This window comes from Protopterus annectens, chromosome 17.part0 (assembly GCF_019279795.1).
Source record: "Protopterus annectens isolate FY-2018-M chromosome 17.part0, PAN1.0, whole genome shotgun sequence".
NCBI lineage: Eukaryota > Metazoa > Chordata > Ceratodontiformes > Protopteridae > Protopterus > Protopterus annectens.
The window spans coordinates 422,356,901-422,375,806 of NC_056751.1; the positions used below are offsets into that span (position 1 = coordinate 422,356,901).

The window sequence follows — 18,906 nt, forward strand, 5'->3', positions numbered from 1 at the left end:
AGTCGCTCCTCCTTTGTGGATTGGGATGACTGTTGCAGTGTGCCATTCAGTAGGGACAAAGCCTGAGGTGAGGCTGTGATTGAACAGGGCACACAGATGAGGTGCCAGTTCACTCCGTAGTTCATGTAGAACACAACGAGGGATATTGTCAGGTCCCACAGAAGCTGTATTCTTGGCCTTGGGCAGTGCTGTTTTAACTTGTGCAGCAGTAATACTGGGTGCCCGGCAATCTACTGGTATTGTGATTGGTCCTTTGGGGGGGGGGTAAAGTTGGCACTGAATCTGTCAGCCAGTATACTGGCAATATCTGTTGGCTTGGTATAGGAGGTACCATTGTGCAGTAGCTCAGAGCAAATCTGGATATTGTTGTGAAGATTCTTTACATAACTATAAAAGGCCTTGTGGTTGTCTTTATTATCTGCTGCAATTCTGTTTTCATAGCTAGCTTTAGAGGATTTGATGAGGTATCTCAACTTTTTGTTGAGGCTGATAAGGGAGTAAGGGAGTTTTTCCAGTCTTGGGATTCACCTTATTCCATCAGTTTCTTCCTTCTGTTGTAGAGTTTGTTTATGGCAGTCGTCCACCAGATTGGCTTCCTTTTTTGGAGGGGGTCATCTTGGTTCTATTGGGTATGGTGAGATCCATGCATTTGTGTACGTGTTTGTACAGTGCATTGGTGTATGACTCTGCGGTCACGCAACTATTCTCCATTTGCATGGGTGCCATGAAGTTAGCCACCTCTGTTTTTAGGAGCCCAAAGTTAGCTTTGGAGAAGATTTTCATGGTGGTTACCTTTGCTTGGGGGGGTGAGAGGGATGTGGATTTCCAAGGTGATTAATTTGTGGTCAGATCTAACCAGGGAGGAGCTGACTACTGGTGTAGAGCAATGGTCGCCCATGTTAGTAATGACCAAGTCAAGGATGTTGCTACCTCTAGTGGGGGTAAGAACGAGCTGGTCCAGGGCACTGGAATTAATGAACTCCAGGAAATGTTGGGCAAGTATATTGGTACATGAGCAGTTTACCCAGTTAATGGAGGGGTAGTTGAAGTCACCTAGTAAGAGAGTGTTAGGTTGGATCCTAATATTCTCCAGGGTGCTTAGGAAAGTGGAGTGTGAGTCTTGGGACATGGTTGGGGACTTATAGCAGACTATGACCTGAATCGCTGTCTTACCATATCTTAGCTGCATCTGAAGTATCTCTGATGCGTTATGTTGGGCTACCAGTCTGGAGGTGTGCGCATCCTTTATGAATATAGAAACACCACCGCCTTTGGAGCTTCGGTCCAATTTCTGGGGCCAAAAGGTGTGAAATGAGTTATAGACTGGTAGTGCAGGGGTGCTTTCTGCTGCCTTGAACCAGGTCTCTGTTACAGCACAAATGTCGATATTCTCCATTTTAAGGAGTGCTTCGAGCAAGTGTACTTTGAGATTTAGACTTCTAGCGTTGAGCAGCATAACCCTCAGATTGCATTTGTTTGTAGCTGTTATGGTGGTAATTTGGTTTTTGGAACCCCGCCTAAAAAGGCACTATAGGGGTGGCAATAGCCTTGGCCAGTATCCGGAAGCCCAGGGGTTACAGATGCAGGCAATCTCTGGCAAAGCATTGAGGTCTGTCAATCATATCAACCCAAGCAGACAGATACTGGATACCCTTAGAATGACACCAGAAACTTAGCCAGTTGTTGAAATCAATCATTTTTTGCTTGTATGTGGTATCATTCTGGGTGATGACAGGATGCTGCTCAGGGCTAGGGTCATACCCACCTGGGCTACATAATCTGAGACCTCCTCCATCTCTCTTCTCATGTAGTCCAGGAAGGTACGTCTCAGGTCATTCACACCGACATGTAGAATGACAGAGTCGTATTTGTACCTGTTGTTAAGGGACCTGAGTGCGTGCATTATGTGGCGGATCCTGGCACCTGACAGGCAGCTGACTCTTACTTTCTCCTTATTCAGCCTAGTGAGTGGGACATCAGTGTGCCTCACTATCGAGTCACCTATGACTAGTGTGTTGGCATGCTGTTTTGCCTTAGGGGCTTTGGTTGAGTGACACACTGTTTAGGAGAGTTGTGTCTCATGATTAGTGTTGTGTTGTGGTAGTTAAGTGCGTTTCTGCCTTGGAGATCTCTGCTGCTTGGGTAGATTTTTACTGACAGCCTCTGCGAAGCGGTGTGTGTGGTTTGTGTTTCTATGTGAAGGCAGTGCTGGTGTGTGTTCTGGAGGGCTATGTGTTCCATGTCGTGTGGTGCAAGTGTTGACCTCCTCTTGACCAACTATTCTGGTCTTGGCTGGAGAGTGCGTGGCTTCCAATTTGGATATATATAAGTGCATCTCTCGCAAGTCTGAGTGTTGGAAGGTAAGAGGAGAGGGTTGTCGGTGTACATGAGGCAGTTGCTACATTGCCTCAGGATGCCCAAGTTCACCAGGTTAATAGAAGAAAGCACAGGCAACTGACCTTTAGTCATGCCTGGAGGGGTGGGCATTGACAATAAGTACTGGATCTGTTTCCTTGTAGAATGTTTAGTGCTGGTAGCACTTTTGTGTGCTACAATAATTGCTACAGGAAGTCTGGTAAAGTGCTAGACTAATACGCTAGTATAAGTGCAGGAAAGGAGAGAACTAGTAGATCTAAGGGGAAAATTGAAGAGCAGACTCTGGCACGGTTCAGAAGTTTATAAACAGTCCTGAATACAGTAAGTCTGTATCTGGACTAGACTAGTTACAGGAAAGGTGGAAAACAAGCGCAAACATGGGCTTTTAAACCGGAAAGTTGAGAGAGATGGAAAAACTGTCCAAACAGCCAATAAACTACAATTTCTGGGCCAGGAACCACTCCTCTTGTGGTAGATAGGCTACCTAGTGCTTACCACTCTCACTGATAAGCTAGAAGGCTTCCCATCAACACAGAAAGGCTTGGGGGGCTCAGAAGCTTACAAACAGTCTTGGAAACAGCAAATCAGTATCTGGACTAGACTAGTTACAGGAAAGGGGGGAAACAAGTGCATATGCCGGCTTTTAAGCCAGAAAGTTGAAAGAGATTGAATAAACTGCCCAAAAGGCCAATAAACCACAATATCTGGGCCAGAAACCACTCCTCTTGTGGTAGATAGGTACCTAGTGCCCACTCCCACTGATAAGCTAGAAGCTTTCCCTCCAACACAGAAAGGCTTGGGAGGGTAAGGAGCTTAAAAACAGTCCTGGACATAGTAAATCCATGTCTGGACTAGACTAGTTACAGGAAAGGGGGAAAACAAGCTTAGAATTTTTTTTTGTTTTTAGTAAAGTGGAAAAGGAGAAACCTGGAACAGAAGATAATTCAAGGTTAAGAATCTAAGTGTGTTGGACTTCTAAAATGTTCTCTCTCTGTTAGGTAGAATAAACTAATGATACTAGACTGGAAGGAATGTCCCAGATCAAATATACAGTATGGGTGGGCAACTGCAAAGCTACCAAGTATTATTACAGCTACTAGCTGTAGCCACTAAATGAAAGTTTTTAAACAGATAAAGGAGCAAGGAGACTCTAGAGAATGCTTTAAACTGCAAAAAAATAGTTATGTGGTACCTGAGTAGAACACAGAAACCTCAAAAAAATGCACAGAAAGGCACAGATAGAGCACTCACAAACAGAAAATACAACTCTCAGTATGAAAAAGCAGTTTACAGTTAAGTAATTCAGTAAACATGCAATTAGAGTAATGAAACAGTATCTAGCAATGAGAAATACAGTTAAAGCAGTATAAAACAGTACATAAATGCAGTGAAACAGTAAAAAAGCTTTATAACAGTGCAAAATGTTGTAGATTAACTGTATAGCACAATTATAAGTGTTACAGAAGTGCAATTCAATGGAACAAGTGTAAGGAATAACTTATTCTGCTCTTGGAATCTTAAGGAATTTCTGCTTAGTCCCAGTAATGAATCACCATCTACAGCCTGGTAAACACAGTATTTAAAAAGGAGGAGAGACACCAACATCCTGGAAGAAACTGTGGTGGCTGTACTACCTAAAGACAGTAAGGACCCATCTTATCCAGCTTCATATAGGCCCATTTCAATTTTAAACCATGATTATAAAGTACTTATGTCTATAATGGGTGATAAAATAGCAAAAGTGATGCCAAAATTGAAAGAAATTGACCGATGTCATTTTGTGGAGGGGAAGCAAACATTTGACAACATTAATACAACAATGATGACCAGAAAGAAGCAGAATGTAAGAAAATACTGCTATTACTGGTGGGTTCTAATGCACAGAAAGCATTCGACAGAGTAAGCTGGGATTTTATGAGTAAGGCAATGGAAGCATTTACATTTCCAGATGCAATAATAAGGCTAATTAGAAGGATACATGAGGATCAGAGGCAAAAATCAAACTGTGTAGGTTCTTCTCTCGTAAGTTGTCTGAACAGAGGAATCAAGCGGGGGTGTCCTCTTTCCTCTTTGTTATTTTCATTATATTTAGAACCACTGGCAAAGAAATTACGGAACTCAGAAATTCAAGGATATAACTGGTACACTGTTCAAGAAAAGTTGGCTTTTTTTGCAGATGATATTATTTTGTACCTGACGGAACCAGAAAAGGACATCTTAGTGTTGTGGAATATTCTGAGACAGTTCCATTTTTTCAGGATATAAAATTAATAAAGATAAAACAAAGGCAATAGCTATAGACTATGTACCATGGGTTTACTTTGGTTTATCGAAATTACAGATCACCAAACCTGAAAATAACGAGACCACTACACTAAAAATCCATTTTTGCAAAGTTGTACTTTACCAACATTTGTTTAATAGAAGTATTTAATGTGATGGTTCTGATATGCAGTGTTTATGTACCTTCTACTACACCATACCGCTTATAAAGCATGGGGGGTGAGATAGAATTGTTGGTAATGTTTAACAATGGTTGTAGTATGGTAAAGGTAATGATGTCCTTATCTTCGACAGATATCATTTTAATATGCTAAATGATTAGTCCAGCTCTCCTAGCTTCTAACTGGAGATCACAATACAGCGATGATTAGGAAATATACCCTTTTTCTCACTGTAGTATGATCTCAGAGTTGGTATATATAATTTCCAAGGGGTGTTAGGGACACAAGGGGGCTTGCCCCCCTGCAATGTTGGAGAATGTGTTATACTTCTGTTTGCTTTTTAATTGCCATTATTTCAGTGCTGTGCATTTTGGTATAGTGTACTTTCAGTGTTATAGTGTGTCAGTCATTGTAGTGGTGTCTTTATTTTCAGGTTTGGTGATCTGTAATTTTGATAAACCAAAGCAGACCCGTACCCACATATGAATTGGTTCAGCAATAACCATGCTTATGGGTACAGGATAAAAAGGAGTTTTTAAGAGTATGAATTAAAAAGGATTCAGTTATGGCAGCTAATGATATACGGGAAGAGACTGAAAAGATAATACAAAAATTGAGAAAATGGAAGATCTTGCCTATGGATATTATGACAAGGTACAAGCAGTAAAAATGTTTTTTTAGTTTTACCCACAGGTCAGGCAAATTTTCATTCACCAAAGGAGAAATTGCGGATAATAATTAACAAAGAGTTGAGGGATTTTATTTTGGAGGAAGAGGGCACGAGTCAAGTGGGATAAATTGATCCTCCCAAGAAAAGGAGGTTAGGATTACCTGACTTGAAGGGATATTTTAGAGCTACACAGTTAAGGCTTTTATACATAATACAACAGAAAACTACAGTTCAAAGGGGACAGTGATAATGATGAAGCAGGGGTAATTTAAGAAATAAGGGAAGAATGGTATTTTGGCTGCAGATCTTTAAGGAGAATAATCATACAAAATATTATATTCACAAAGTAGCAGAAAGTATACTAAGAAGCAAGCCAAAACAGGAGCAATTAGGGGTACAGAAAATAAACTAAAGAGTCTGACCCGATAATTGTTAAGAATTTTTTTAAAACTTATTGTACATGTGTGGGCAAATATTCGGCTACCTTTGACACCTAGTTAGGAGAATATAGGTTGTTAACAACATTTACATATATATATTTTGGTTCAGTATAGGTTCAGCAAGTTCTATATAGTATTATAGTATTTAACTATGTTAAATACAACAAGTATACGTGTTTGGGTGGAAGGTACAGTTGAGCCCATGAAGCTATTGTTTCCATATATATTAAAACACTAGTCACAGTGACCAGACTGGTTAAGACACACATATATTTTTTTACATATAAAATTGTGTGAATATTTAAATAGATTATTTCATTTGAATGTGTGTTACCTCCACACATTTTTACATGGATGGACGCTGTGAAGGTGTTTTGTCTTATTTTACAGTTGAGAATGTGATTTTTAAATTATTGTATTTAAATGTGTAGGTTGCTTTAAATAAGTTTTGTTGTCAGCTGATGGCAGTCACATGATTATGAAGAAGTTACTTATAGTCTTGAATGTATCTAGTTTTTTGAATCTGATGAGCGTCAATGAAAAGTGCTTCATTCAATAAATTATTTTATGGACTTGGTGTTTGGGCTCCGTGTACCAGTGGATTTTGTGTTTGAACAGTTCTTAGTTTGTTGTTCCTGTTGGTCAGTTATGGCGTCTGGTATTTCCAACGGTCCTGTGAGCCCTAATTTTGTTTGGATCACAATCATTCCAGTCCGAACTCCTTAACTTAACGTCTCTGTTGAACGCTAGGAGTCAACGTATGGACTTGCTTTCGTCTACGCTTGACAAGGTAGACACTACCCTTTTACAGCATGCCTCTAGTCAAACTAGACAATCACACGATGCCATCAACATGCAGGCTCATGGGAGCCCTACTAGTAGAGTAGGGCAAACCAACACTGAACTGCCTTTATCCTTTAATTCAGCTGGCAATTCTACTCAACATTTGGCCGATATGACAGACTCTGTTGGGGCTTCTATTTTGGTAGCGCAACGAACCCCGGACTTAAATCCAGTAGTTCAACACCAGAGTTCGGGTGAACAGCGGACGGAACAACCGCCAGAGGTACAATGGAGAACAGGGCTTATAGGCGCTCCAGCCTTTAATGAATGGGTTGTAAATACTTCTAATTTGTTTTTTGTGAATGGCCAAAACCATGAGTGACCGGCTAGTTCTTCAGCAAACCAACAAGTTGGTTCCCAGTTTATTTGTGACAAACTGAAACTGTTTGATACTAAACTGTTAAAATTGAAAAAACTCCAATTGGAAGTCACATATTTTAATGCTTGTTTGGACCAACACATTGTCCCTAAGGGGCTACAATTTCACCAATATCCGACTGGTTTAGTTGCTGGTTCACCGTTCCATTTAGAATTAATGACTTTGTTTGATAAACAGGGGTTCGACTTAATGAACCTGATGATAAAACATTACAACATGTATATTGAGTCTCTGACTAAAGAGTTGTCTGTTTTGAATATGGAAATAACTACAGATACTGACTTCTTAAGATACAAATGTGATTATGAGAGAAGTTTTTTAGCATCGACCAACTGCTAGAGAGACTCAAATCAAACAAAGTCAAGAAAATTAATAGAGACAGACAAGCTTACGATATTGGTACCGCTTATCCGAAACCGTCTAGTGCCCAACTAGCAAATGCCTGAAGAGCCAACCCATTAAACATAGAAACAACTAGTGTGGGTACTGATCTTAACCTGGACGGTTTCGATTCAGAAGTTGTGGATGAGAACGTTAGTCCTTTGAGACGCAGTGAAAGAATTCGTAACAAAAATTGCAACACACATGTACCTTCGACAACCCATGATAACAACAGTAGAAATGGTACCAATCAAAATTTTCAGGATGCCAAGAACACAGGTGCGATTCCGAAAAAGAAATCCAATTACAATCAAAAGAACCAAAGAGTAAAACGCAACAACCGGTTCTGGAGATGGGCGAGTAGAATCCTGAAAAGGTGGATGTCCTTTCAAATTCAACTGGGGACTTCAACATTTTCAATTATTCTTCTTTGTGTATCAACCCAGTACTCATTGACTTACTAGCTAAAGGGAACACCTTTGTACCTAGTAAGCCTTCAAGGTTAGAACATTTGGTACTCGATTTAAAACTGTTTGTCAGGAAATTGAATTTGATGGTCCTTTTTGGAAATACCATCAATTCTAATAAAGACTTTAGAGTTCCTAGCACTTACAACCCTCCCCTACACCAGACCCTGAGAACATTTGAACAATTGTGTGAACTAGACTTTCGACACTCTTTGAAACAAAACAAAAACAGGGAAATGGACACGAGTTCTAACATTTCTTCATAAGAAAAGAACTTGTTAAATTTACTTAGGTCATTACCAGTTAGGGTGGTGAAACCTGATAAGGGAGGGGGGGGGTAGCTATCTTTGATTATGTTGACTACAACAATAGGATGTCTTCCTTGTTGAACAGTAATGCATACACTAAGGTATCACTTAATGAAGTTAACATTGCATACAATCGCATTAAGAGTTATTTTAATGATCTCTTTATTGAGTCTATTATTGATATTGACATGTATAATTACATTACACTCCCTTGGCCCAAAATCCCTGTACTCTTTGGTATCCCTAAAGTCCATAAGGACTTAAACGACCCACCGATGAGACCACTGATTGATGGAAGAGGGTCCATCACATACCCTTGTGCTAAGGTAGTAGACTCTATTTTAAAAAAGTATATATCATCAGAACCATAGGTCTGTAAAGACTCGTGGTCGCTTTTGGATAAAATAAATAACTTGAGGTTCGACAAAGATGACAACTTTTTAACTATTGATGTTAAAGATCTTTATACATCAATCCCACATATGGAGGGAATTGAATGGGTCAGTCTCATGATGAAATCCAAAAATGCTTCATCACAAGAGATTAATTTGGTGGAACTCTTATTAGACATTATTCTAACTAACAACTTCTTCATGTTTAGCAATGAGTTTTACTTACAGAGATGTGGAGTGGCCATGGGATCACCCTGTGGGGCCAGTTTTGCCAATTTGGTAATGGCATTTGGGAAAATGAATTCATCTTTAAAAATTCCCAACACAGAGTGAACCTTGTATTTTATACAAGATTTTTGGACTATATTTTTGTCATGTATAAAGGTAACGAACAACAGGCCCAACACTTTGTTTCTTACCTAAATTCAACCAAAGAGTTCTTTAGATTTACATCAAACTACAGCACAAATTGTATAGACTATTTAGACTGCAAATTAGTCAAGGACAGTTTGAACGAAACATATGTGTCAAAAATCTTTCGGAAAAAGACGTATTCTAATTCGTTTCTTCATTTTTCGAGTAACCATCCTTTTTACCAAAAGCGCTCTATTGTAAAAGGACAATTCATTAGAGCTGCTAGGATGGTTACATTAAATTCGGATTTTAGTGACGAATGTGTACAGCTTAGTAGTATGTTTGAACAACGGGGTTATCCATCTCATCTAGTACAATCTCTAGTATTAGAAGTTAGTAATAAGAGACAAACTGGCCAGATTAAGCCACTGCTTAATAACAGTATAACAAGTGTGATTAGACAAGAGGCCCTTAATTCAGGTGATATTAACAACGAGTACCCACCAGTCGAACAACTACAAGGGAGAGAAAGGACTAACGAATTTAGAATGAGTTTCATAACGGTTTTTGGTGATAGCCATGTAGTCCGATTTATTCTATCTAAAAATTGGGATCTTATTTCCCTTGACAAGTTTTTGGTAAACAAATTAGGACAGTCACCAAAACTTGTGTTTAAGAAGGGAGCAAACCTTAAGAATCTACTTGAAAGAAAAACTATAGGTCCCTTGTCAAAACAAGTAGGGATGGCTACTTGTGGATGCTGTAAGATGTGCAGATACATAGAGATAGGGGAAAGTTTTAACATCAATGGTAGGAGATACAAATTGGGGAAAAAATTCCACTGTAATTCTAAATTTGTGGTCTACATAGCAAGATGTCAGCTATGCCCAGTTTTCTACGTTGGGAAAACCGAACGTAGGCTGAGAGATAGGGTTTATGAACATACCCACGCCATGGAAAAGAAAAAAAGAGGAGAACCCCTTAGCTAGGCATCTGGCAGTGTATTATAACCATCATTTTTTGTTCAAAGTCATTGAGCAAGTTTGCATGGATACCAGGGGTGGGCCATTTAATCTGTTACTTGAAGAGCGTGAGTTATTATGGCAGGTCAGACTAAATGCGTTTTGTAGTCTTGGACTAAATGAGGCTTATAACATTTCTTGCCTCTTAAAACTAAAGAGTCTGACTCGATAATTGTTAAGAATTTTTTTAAAACTTATTGTACATGCGTGGGCAAATATTCGGCTACATTTGACACCTAGTTAGGAGAATATAGGTTGTTAACAACATTTACATATATATATTTTGGTTCAGTATAGGTTCAGCAAGGTCTATATAGTATTATAGTATTTAACTATGTTAAATACAACAAGTATACGTGTTTGGGTGGAAGGTACAGTTGAGCCCATGAAGCTATTGTTTCCATATATATTAAAACACTAGTCACAGTGACCAGACTGGTTAAGACACACACATATTTTTTACGTATAAAATTGTGTGAATATTTAAATAGATTATTTCATTTGAACGTGTGTTACCTCCACACATTTTTACATGAATGGACGTTGTAAAGGTGTTTTGTCTTATTTTACAGTTGAGAATGTGATTTTTAAATTATTGTATTTAAATGTGTAGGTTGCTTTAAATAAGTTTTGTTGTTAGCTGATGGCAGTCACATGATTATGAATAAGTTACTTATAGTCTTGGATGTATCTAATTTTTTGAATCTGATGAAGTTGCCACTTTAGCGTCAACGAAAAGCGCTTCATTCAATAAATTATTTTATGGACTTGGTGTTTGGGCTCCGTGTACCAGTGGATTTTGTGGGTACAGAAAATAGACAAGAAATACTTGGAACAACTAATTAGAGACGGAAAGGTAATTGAATGGGAAGAGGCCAAGAAGACATTTGAATTGCAGGATAGTGATTGCCTTCCCTGTCAGGAACTGATATCAGAGCATACACAAAGAATGGGACAGGAAATCCCAAATGAAAGACCTATACTGGTTGATTTTTTTAAGTGAATCTAGACTAGAAGTTGCTGTTTAAAAATAGATAATTAGTAGGGCATATAAACTATTGCTTGATAACTATAGAACTTAATCAGAAGAGACTTGGAAGAGAAATTATATATGCAAGTCACAGAGAAACAATGGGAAGACATCTGGGGGTCATGCTGCTCAATGCTAGAAGTCTAAATCTCAAGATGCACTCGCTCGAAGCACTTCTCAAAATGGAGAACATCGACATTGTTGCTGTAATGGAGACCTGGTTTAAAGCGGCAGAAAGCACCCCTGCTCTACCAGGCTATAACTCATTCCACATCTTTCGGCCCCGAAACATGGACTGAAGCTCCAAAGAAAATGTCTCCATATTCATAAAGGATATGCACACCTCCAAACTAGTAGCCCAGCATGGGTCTATATCATATATTCGAAATTCCAAAATGTCGAACACCATATGTTCGAACTTGGAATTTTGAATATTGAAAACATCGAACGCTCAGAAGAGTGTATTTTTTCCCAGGGAAAAAAATTTGATGTTCCGAGAAACATACACACAACACAAGCACACCAAAATAAATAAACCACACACATACAGTTAACAAAACCCACCCCCACACTAAACCACACAAACATTACTAACTATCCACTTACCTTAACCCGCACCCTAACCCTAAGGTCTGTAACTCTCTCACCACAGTGGAGGAAATAGCGAAGCCACGGAATGGCTCACTGAAATCTTGCCCTAGGTAAGATTTTGATTTTCCAGGGCTTCGCCATTTTCACCATTTGATATTTAGGGTTTGACGTTTTCCCTCTTTGGAATTTTAATATAGACCCGCCCAGCATAACGCATCTGAGATACTTCAGGTACAACTAACATTGGGTAAGATGGCAATCCAGGTCATAGTCTGCTATAGGTTCCCCAACCATGTCCCCAGACTCTCAATCAACATTCCTAAGCACCCTGGAATCTATCAAGGTCCAACCCAACACTCTCATACTAGGAGACTTCACCTACCCCTCCATCAACTTGGAAACCTACTCATCCACCAATACACTGGCCCAAAGCTTCCTGGAATTCATCAGTTCCAATGCCCTGAACCAGCTCATTCTGACACCCACTAGAGGAAGCAACATCCTTGACCTGGTTATTACTAACATGGGCAACCGTTGCTTTACACCAATAGTCAATCCTTCTCCTTGGTCAGATCCGACCAACAACTAATCATCATGGAAATCCACATTTCACCCCCAGCAAACGTAACTACCTTGAAAAACTTCTCCAAAGCTGACTTTGGGCTCCAAAAAAACAGAGGTGGCTAACTTCACGGCACCCATGCCAATGGAAAATAGCTGCATGATTGCCGAATCATACATCAATGCACTGTACGTACATGTACATAAATGCATGGAACTAGCCATACCCAACAGAACAAAGATGCTATCCTCCAAAAAAGGAAGCCAATCTGGTGGTCCCCTGCCATTAATAAACTCTACAACAGAAGGAAGAAACTGTTGCAGGAAAAGGTGAAGTCCCAAGACTGGAAAAACTCCCTTATTAGCATCAACAAAAAGTTGAGATCTCTCATCAAATCCTCCAAAGCCAGGTATGAAGGCAGAATTGCAGCAGACAATACAAACAATCACAAAGCCTTCTATAGTTATATCAAGAACATCCATGGCAGTACCCAGATTTGCGCTGCGATATTGCACATTGGTACCTCCTATACTGAGCCAACACATATTGCCAACATACTGGCTGACAGATTCAATGCCAACTTTACCCCCATCTCCCCCCCTAAAGAACCAATCACAATACTGGAAGAATGCCAGGCACCCAGCATTACTGCAGCACAGGTTAAAGCTGCATTGTCCAAGGCCAAGAATACAGTTTCCCATGGGACCTGATGATATCCCTGGCTGCGTTCTATGTGAACTACAAAGTGAACTGGCACCACATCTGTGTGCTCTGTTCAGTCACAGCCTCATCTCAGGCTTTGTCCCTACCAAATGGCGCACTGCTACAGTCATCCCTTTCCATAAAGGGGTAGTAACTACAGACCCTGGGAATTACTGTCCCATTAGCCTGACAAGTCTGACATATAAAGCTATGGAGCGCATCATCATGAACCTGATTAACAAAGATATAGGAAATCTCCAAACTCTAAACCCCACGGAATTTGGCTTTGTCAAAGGGAGATCGTGCCTGCTCAACCTGGTTGACTTCTTTGAGTCAGTCACCAGGGCTGTGGATGAAGGTAAGGCAGTGCATACAGCCTACCTTGATCTGGCCAAGGCCTTTGATATCATTCCTCACTCGGGAATTATTAATAAACTCACCAAACTAGACATCAACCCCTATATCACTAGGTGGGTTGCAAATTGGCTCTCAGATAGAACACACAGTGTGAAAGTAGCGGACTCCAAATCGGACTGCCGACCAGTCACGAGTGGAGTCCCACAGGGATCGGTCCTGGATCCTCTCCTGTTCGGCATCTACTTCTCAGAAGTCCAGGCCAACACAAAGGATTCTGGCTGACCAAGTTTGCAGATGACTGCAAGCTGGGAGCCATTATTAACTCCCCAAGTGATGCAGGTATCCTACAGAAAGGCCTCACTGAGACCAATGACTGGTGTCAAAACCATGGCCTTAAGCTTAATGCCAAAAAATGTGTTGTCATCCCCTTTAGTAAAAACTCAGTTCCCACTATTTACCACATCGATGGGAGCCCACTGAACACTGAAGGTGTTATAAGAGATCTGGGGGTGCAGGTTGACAGCAACCTCTCCTTCGACCACCACATTGTCACTGTGGTCAGAAAGTCTTTCTATGTGGTACATCTCATTACCAAGGGTTTTGCATCCAGAAAGAAAGAGGTTATCATCTCTCTCTACTCTTCCCTCATTAGACCAATCATCGAGTATAATGCCATTTGGCATGTACCTCACTAGACACCTGCAACAGCTGGAGAGGTCACAGAAGTACTTCACGAAGAGGATCCTAGGCATTAAACATGTCCTACATGGACAGCCTCAAAAGACTCCGGCTATTCTCTGTCTCATATCTCCTACTTAGATGAGATCTCTGCTTGACTTATAATACCATGTCTGACCTGGCTCTGTTAGAAATGCTACATATAAAGTAATCCCAATCCCTCTGCACCATACAACATGCTGGAGGGACAGGTTCCTCACACAGGGACTGCCCATGCTTTGGAATAGATTTCCCATACATGTCAAGCAGTGCACCTCACTGTCCCTGTTCAAAAGAAATCTTGATGAGTGGATGGGTAATAGAAAGTTCACCCATTGGCTGTACTCGATAGAGGCACTGGGAACTAACGTTGGGCGGTATGATGCCAGGGCACTTCTATAGGTTAGGCTTGTAAAGGCTCCAGGGCCATTAGCCTAGTACACACCTATGAGCCTATGACTCCCAAATATGCAACAAAATCTAGAAGATTTAGGATTTTTGCCTGGAAGTGTTTGAATAATTAATTTTATATCCCAAGAAGACGCCACAGAAATTTTCCTGAGGTAGGTGGCAAAAGTTGGAGGTATGATAGGGAAGAAAGAGGTAAATGGGAACATATGTTTTAGGAGTATAATGAGCTGACATACTTCAAAATTCCCTACAGAGAATTCTGTCTGGAATACTGGGCAAGCAAATAAATGTAACTAAGGAAATTATTTTTTGAGATGGGATACAGGAACTGAATTGCCTAGACAGAGTAAGGCCTTAAGTTTAATTCTGGTGGCTGCCAAAAAAGAATTACCAGAAAATGGAAATCAAAATCTAAACCAACTATGCTTGAAGTAGTGAATATTGTAAAATAAATAGGAAGACAGATCTTTAGAAAAGTTTATGAGCAAATTATATAGAAAAAAAAAAATGGAAATTGAGGGAACAATACATGCAGAAAGTGCTTTGAAGGTATAATGAGGTTAAAGAGAAGTCAGGAATTGAATAATTTAAGTAGTGTTGCTTAGCTTATATGATATACAACAATAGATTTGAATTATAATGTTTGTAAATGTGAACTTGTTAATATGGTTTGATTAGTTTTATACAACTATAAATCTATGTCACAAGTAGTAATTCAATAAAGGTGTTTACAAAAAAACTGTCTTTGTGTTTTCACACTGTATTTACACTGCACTATTGTTTTATCGCATGTATCTCAGTTCTTCCTGACTGTGCTGTTTACTGAGTTATCTGTTATCGTTATACTAACCTGGCTTGGCATGAAATTAGTCCATCAGGATCAGTACCCTACCCTACTAAACAAACAGAGAAGGAGATGTTTATTGCATGAGTGGCACAGAAGAACTGGTGTTCATACAAGCATGCGCACATGTGTACGTGTGAGTGTGTGTATATGATAATGTGTGCCAGCATGTGTGTACTTGTCATTCTCTCTCTGTGTTTTTGTATGGGCACATACCCCTGAATCTAAACAAATGATGCTAAGAGCATACCAAAAGGGCATGCATTTCTTGAGTATAGCTGCTTAACACTTAAAAGAGAAAAAGTGAAATGGGGGTGAAGGGACAGAGAGGGAGAGAAAGAGACAGCACATAATTAGAATGCACACAAGTATTGCAGCCATAGGAGAAGAACATGGACACCTCAAATAATAAGACACTGGTGATTTTTCAAATTATCATTTGATTATGACAGATTCCCTCTTAGAAATACACAAACTTTTTCCCTTATACATACCATTTCAGGTCATATATGTATGTTACTGAATTGTATTTAACTGTTAGAAAATAAGCAGTAAAATAAATTTGAAACTGAAGTTGAAGTGATTCTTCAGGTAATTATAAATACCAATGTGCACCCAAAACTTACTCCTTTGGAGCCTTTCTCAATTTTTCCTATAGACTCTCAAGCAAGTCTTTTGGATTACAGCATTATGGTCTACTTCCCACATACCCAGTTTAAGGCCAAGTGTGCGGGCGTACTCTTCTCCAATCCAAACTAACAACTCTGAACCAGCTGGGATTACCTGGCACGATCGGTAATAGATCTTACTCCGGTACTGAAACACAGTGAGATTGTGCTCTTCCTCGTTGGAAGCACATGCTACATACCTGTGTTAAAAATGTAGGGAAAAGTATGAAATAATTTAGATGAAATTTTAGACAATCAGCCAACAAAACAAATTTAAAGTATTAAAAATAAGCACAATACTGTACCTCATCCAGTTGGATTTTGACTCATCTGAGGCATCAATGTAAAAATAAGACCCTTTATCGCGAATCTGAAAAATAAAGCAAATTGCAGTTTGTTAGGTTTGTTAGCTGGAAGCAGTAGGGTGGCGTAATGGTTAAAGTGTTTGCCTTACAAACACAAGGTGCAGGGTTTGAATTTCACAAGGGATAATTGGCTAGGCTTAAAATGACTCAAGGGCAGTTAGCTTAGTACTAATCTATGAACCTATGAACCTAATAAACAGTTTTCCCTTAATGAATAAATAAATAACTGATTTTATTCACTTTTTTGTATTTAAATTTGCCTCAGAAATGACATACCTATAGAAACTACTTTCCACTACACTTGAATTTTGTTGCAAATCCAGTTAATGAACAAGAATGTACATACAATCACCACCTGCTACTCTGATAAAAGCAGGAGGATTTATGTGGACTGCATATGTTTAGCTGGCAATAATCTATCTAAGGTAACACCCAAGAGGGAACTATGATGCACTGGAAAACTGTTCCAAATTAAAAATAGGACAAGTTCACAATTCTATAAAGAGGAATGAAGGTACTACTTTGCTTAATTAAAACAGTATTCAGGAAACAGTATAATTTTGAATGTTGTTCAACTGAAACAATACATCATGATATTATGGGAGGTGACATAGGGCAGCGTGATGGGTTACTGGTTAGGGTTTCTGCTTCATGCAGCCAGCTCCATGATATAAACTGAGAAATCCCTAACTTTACCTCAGGTGACCAGAGTTCCAGTAATAGAATGGATTACTGTAGGAGATAGCTGGGGAGGATGGGGGGTAAGAGACTGTTGTTGGTCCAGCCATCCTAGAGATAAAAAACAGGAGGCTCTGGTTCATCATACAAGTGATACTAGTGGGTGCACTAGACATTTACCTAGTGGAGATCCATGCCGACTGACCCTGTGCTGCATAGTGCATTCAGGTCCATATTAGAACATCGAAGTTTCAAAACTTCGAATGTTCTAATATCGACCCCTATTCAGCGAAAGCTGAAAATACCGAAGCAACAGAAAAACAAATTTTTTCCTAGGGAAAGAATTCAGTTGTCCGTTTCTGTTGCTTCAGTATTTTCAGTGCTGTGGTGGAAAGTTATGGGTCGGGTTCAGGTAAGTGTGCGATTGAGTGCGGGTTAGGTTAGTTAGGGTTAGGGTGCGGGTAAGGTATGTGTGCGATTGTGTGGACGTGAGGGTTAGGTGAGTTAGGGTTAGGGCATGGGTCAGGTAAGTGTGCGATTGTGTGAACATGAGGGTTAGGGCGGGGTAGGTGAGTTAGGGTGCGGGTGAGGAGAGTGTGCGATAGTGACGGACTTTAGGGTTAGGGTTTGGGTTAAGGTAAGTGGATAGTTAATGGTGTGTGTATAGTTTAGTGTAGGGTTAGGTGTAAGATTTTAGGTGTATATGTGTGGATTGCTGTTTGTTTGGTGTGCTTGTGTTGTGTGTATGTGTTTTGGAACACTAAATTTTTTCCTTAGGAAAAAATTTGCTGTTCTGTATGTTGGATGTTTTCAGCTTTTGCTGAATAGGGGTTGATAATAGAACATTTGAAGTTTTGAAACTTCGATGTTCTAATATAGACCCAGTGCATTCATACTATTCAGCCAAGGGGAAACTGGCATGCTAACCTATGCTGCACCTCAGAAGGCAGCAACTGGGGGCTGAGGGGAAATGCCAAAGGGCACCCAAGAGGAGAGGGTAGGCTACTACCCAGTACCAGCAAGCAGGTCTGCTTCCTACCGCCTGACTCTCACCAGTGAAAAGATGAAAGAAAGGGATTTTTTGGCATGAATTAATAGCCCACAGGGCTCTTACCTAACCCAGAAATAACCAGCTCCTATTCCACAGGAGCAAATGGGCCAATTAGGAAAAGGTAGAGAAGCCATCGAGCAAGATCTTACAGGGGAAAGCAGAAAACAATAAATAAATACTAAAAGTTAACAAAATGGTCACTGCTTTACAGCTCCAAGGTTCAGAGTTTGCTCCTGACCTCCAGTCATTACTCGTATAGAGGTTCTTCTTGTACCTGCATAACCTTTGTCCAGGCAGTTTGCTTTCCTCCCACATCCCAAAAGCATGCTAATTAGCTGGTTACTAAAAATGTCCTGTATGTATTGCATTCACTTTTGTCCTTCTAACCTGGTTACTCCTGAAATTGAGCCAAAGAATGACAACTTAACACACAAACTTAAATATAATTTTGAACAAAATCTTTGTAAAAAATGCTTGGGAAGTTAATTCAGGAGCTTTGTGTGTGTTAAAAGTTCAGATAAACATTGTGAGATTAAACCATACACTATGATAGAAAGACTTGCATATAAAAACAAATACTTAATAAGGTAAGCCACAGCTCCAAAAGGTAGTAAAATGTGAAATGAGCAACTGATACTAATGAATTTATGTCTAATATACTGGAATGCCAAACTAAATGGAGTCCAATAATCTTTTTTCATTTTTACAAACTATACAAATGTTAAAATAATTAATAAAAATGGAACATTTAAGTATGTAAATAAGTGCAGTATTTTCTGATGCTTCTAGTTCTCCAATGATGCCCTCAGTGCAGTATTTAAAGTACTGCTGCATAAACATACTCATCATAATCA

General features: G+C 39.6%; 1 protein-coding gene across 1 annotated transcript in view; it reads right to left on the reverse strand.

Annotated features, from left to right (window-relative positions):
* Window positions 1-18,300, reverse strand: part of LOC122791446 (E3 SUMO-protein ligase ZBED1-like) — a 180,599-nt gene extending 162,299 nt beyond the window's left edge. Inside the window, exons 1-3 of the mRNA XM_044059190.1 lie at window positions 18,262-18,300; window positions 16,264-16,328; window positions 16,001-16,158 (exon numbers count right to left, since the gene is read on the reverse strand). Of these exons, the coding sequence (XP_043915125.1) occupies window positions 16,001-16,158; window positions 16,264-16,328; window positions 18,262-18,300 (262 nt within the window). The remainder of the gene's footprint in view (window positions 1-16,000; window positions 16,159-16,263; window positions 16,329-18,261) is intronic.
* Between the last annotated feature and the right edge of the window lie 606 nt (window positions 18,301-18,906).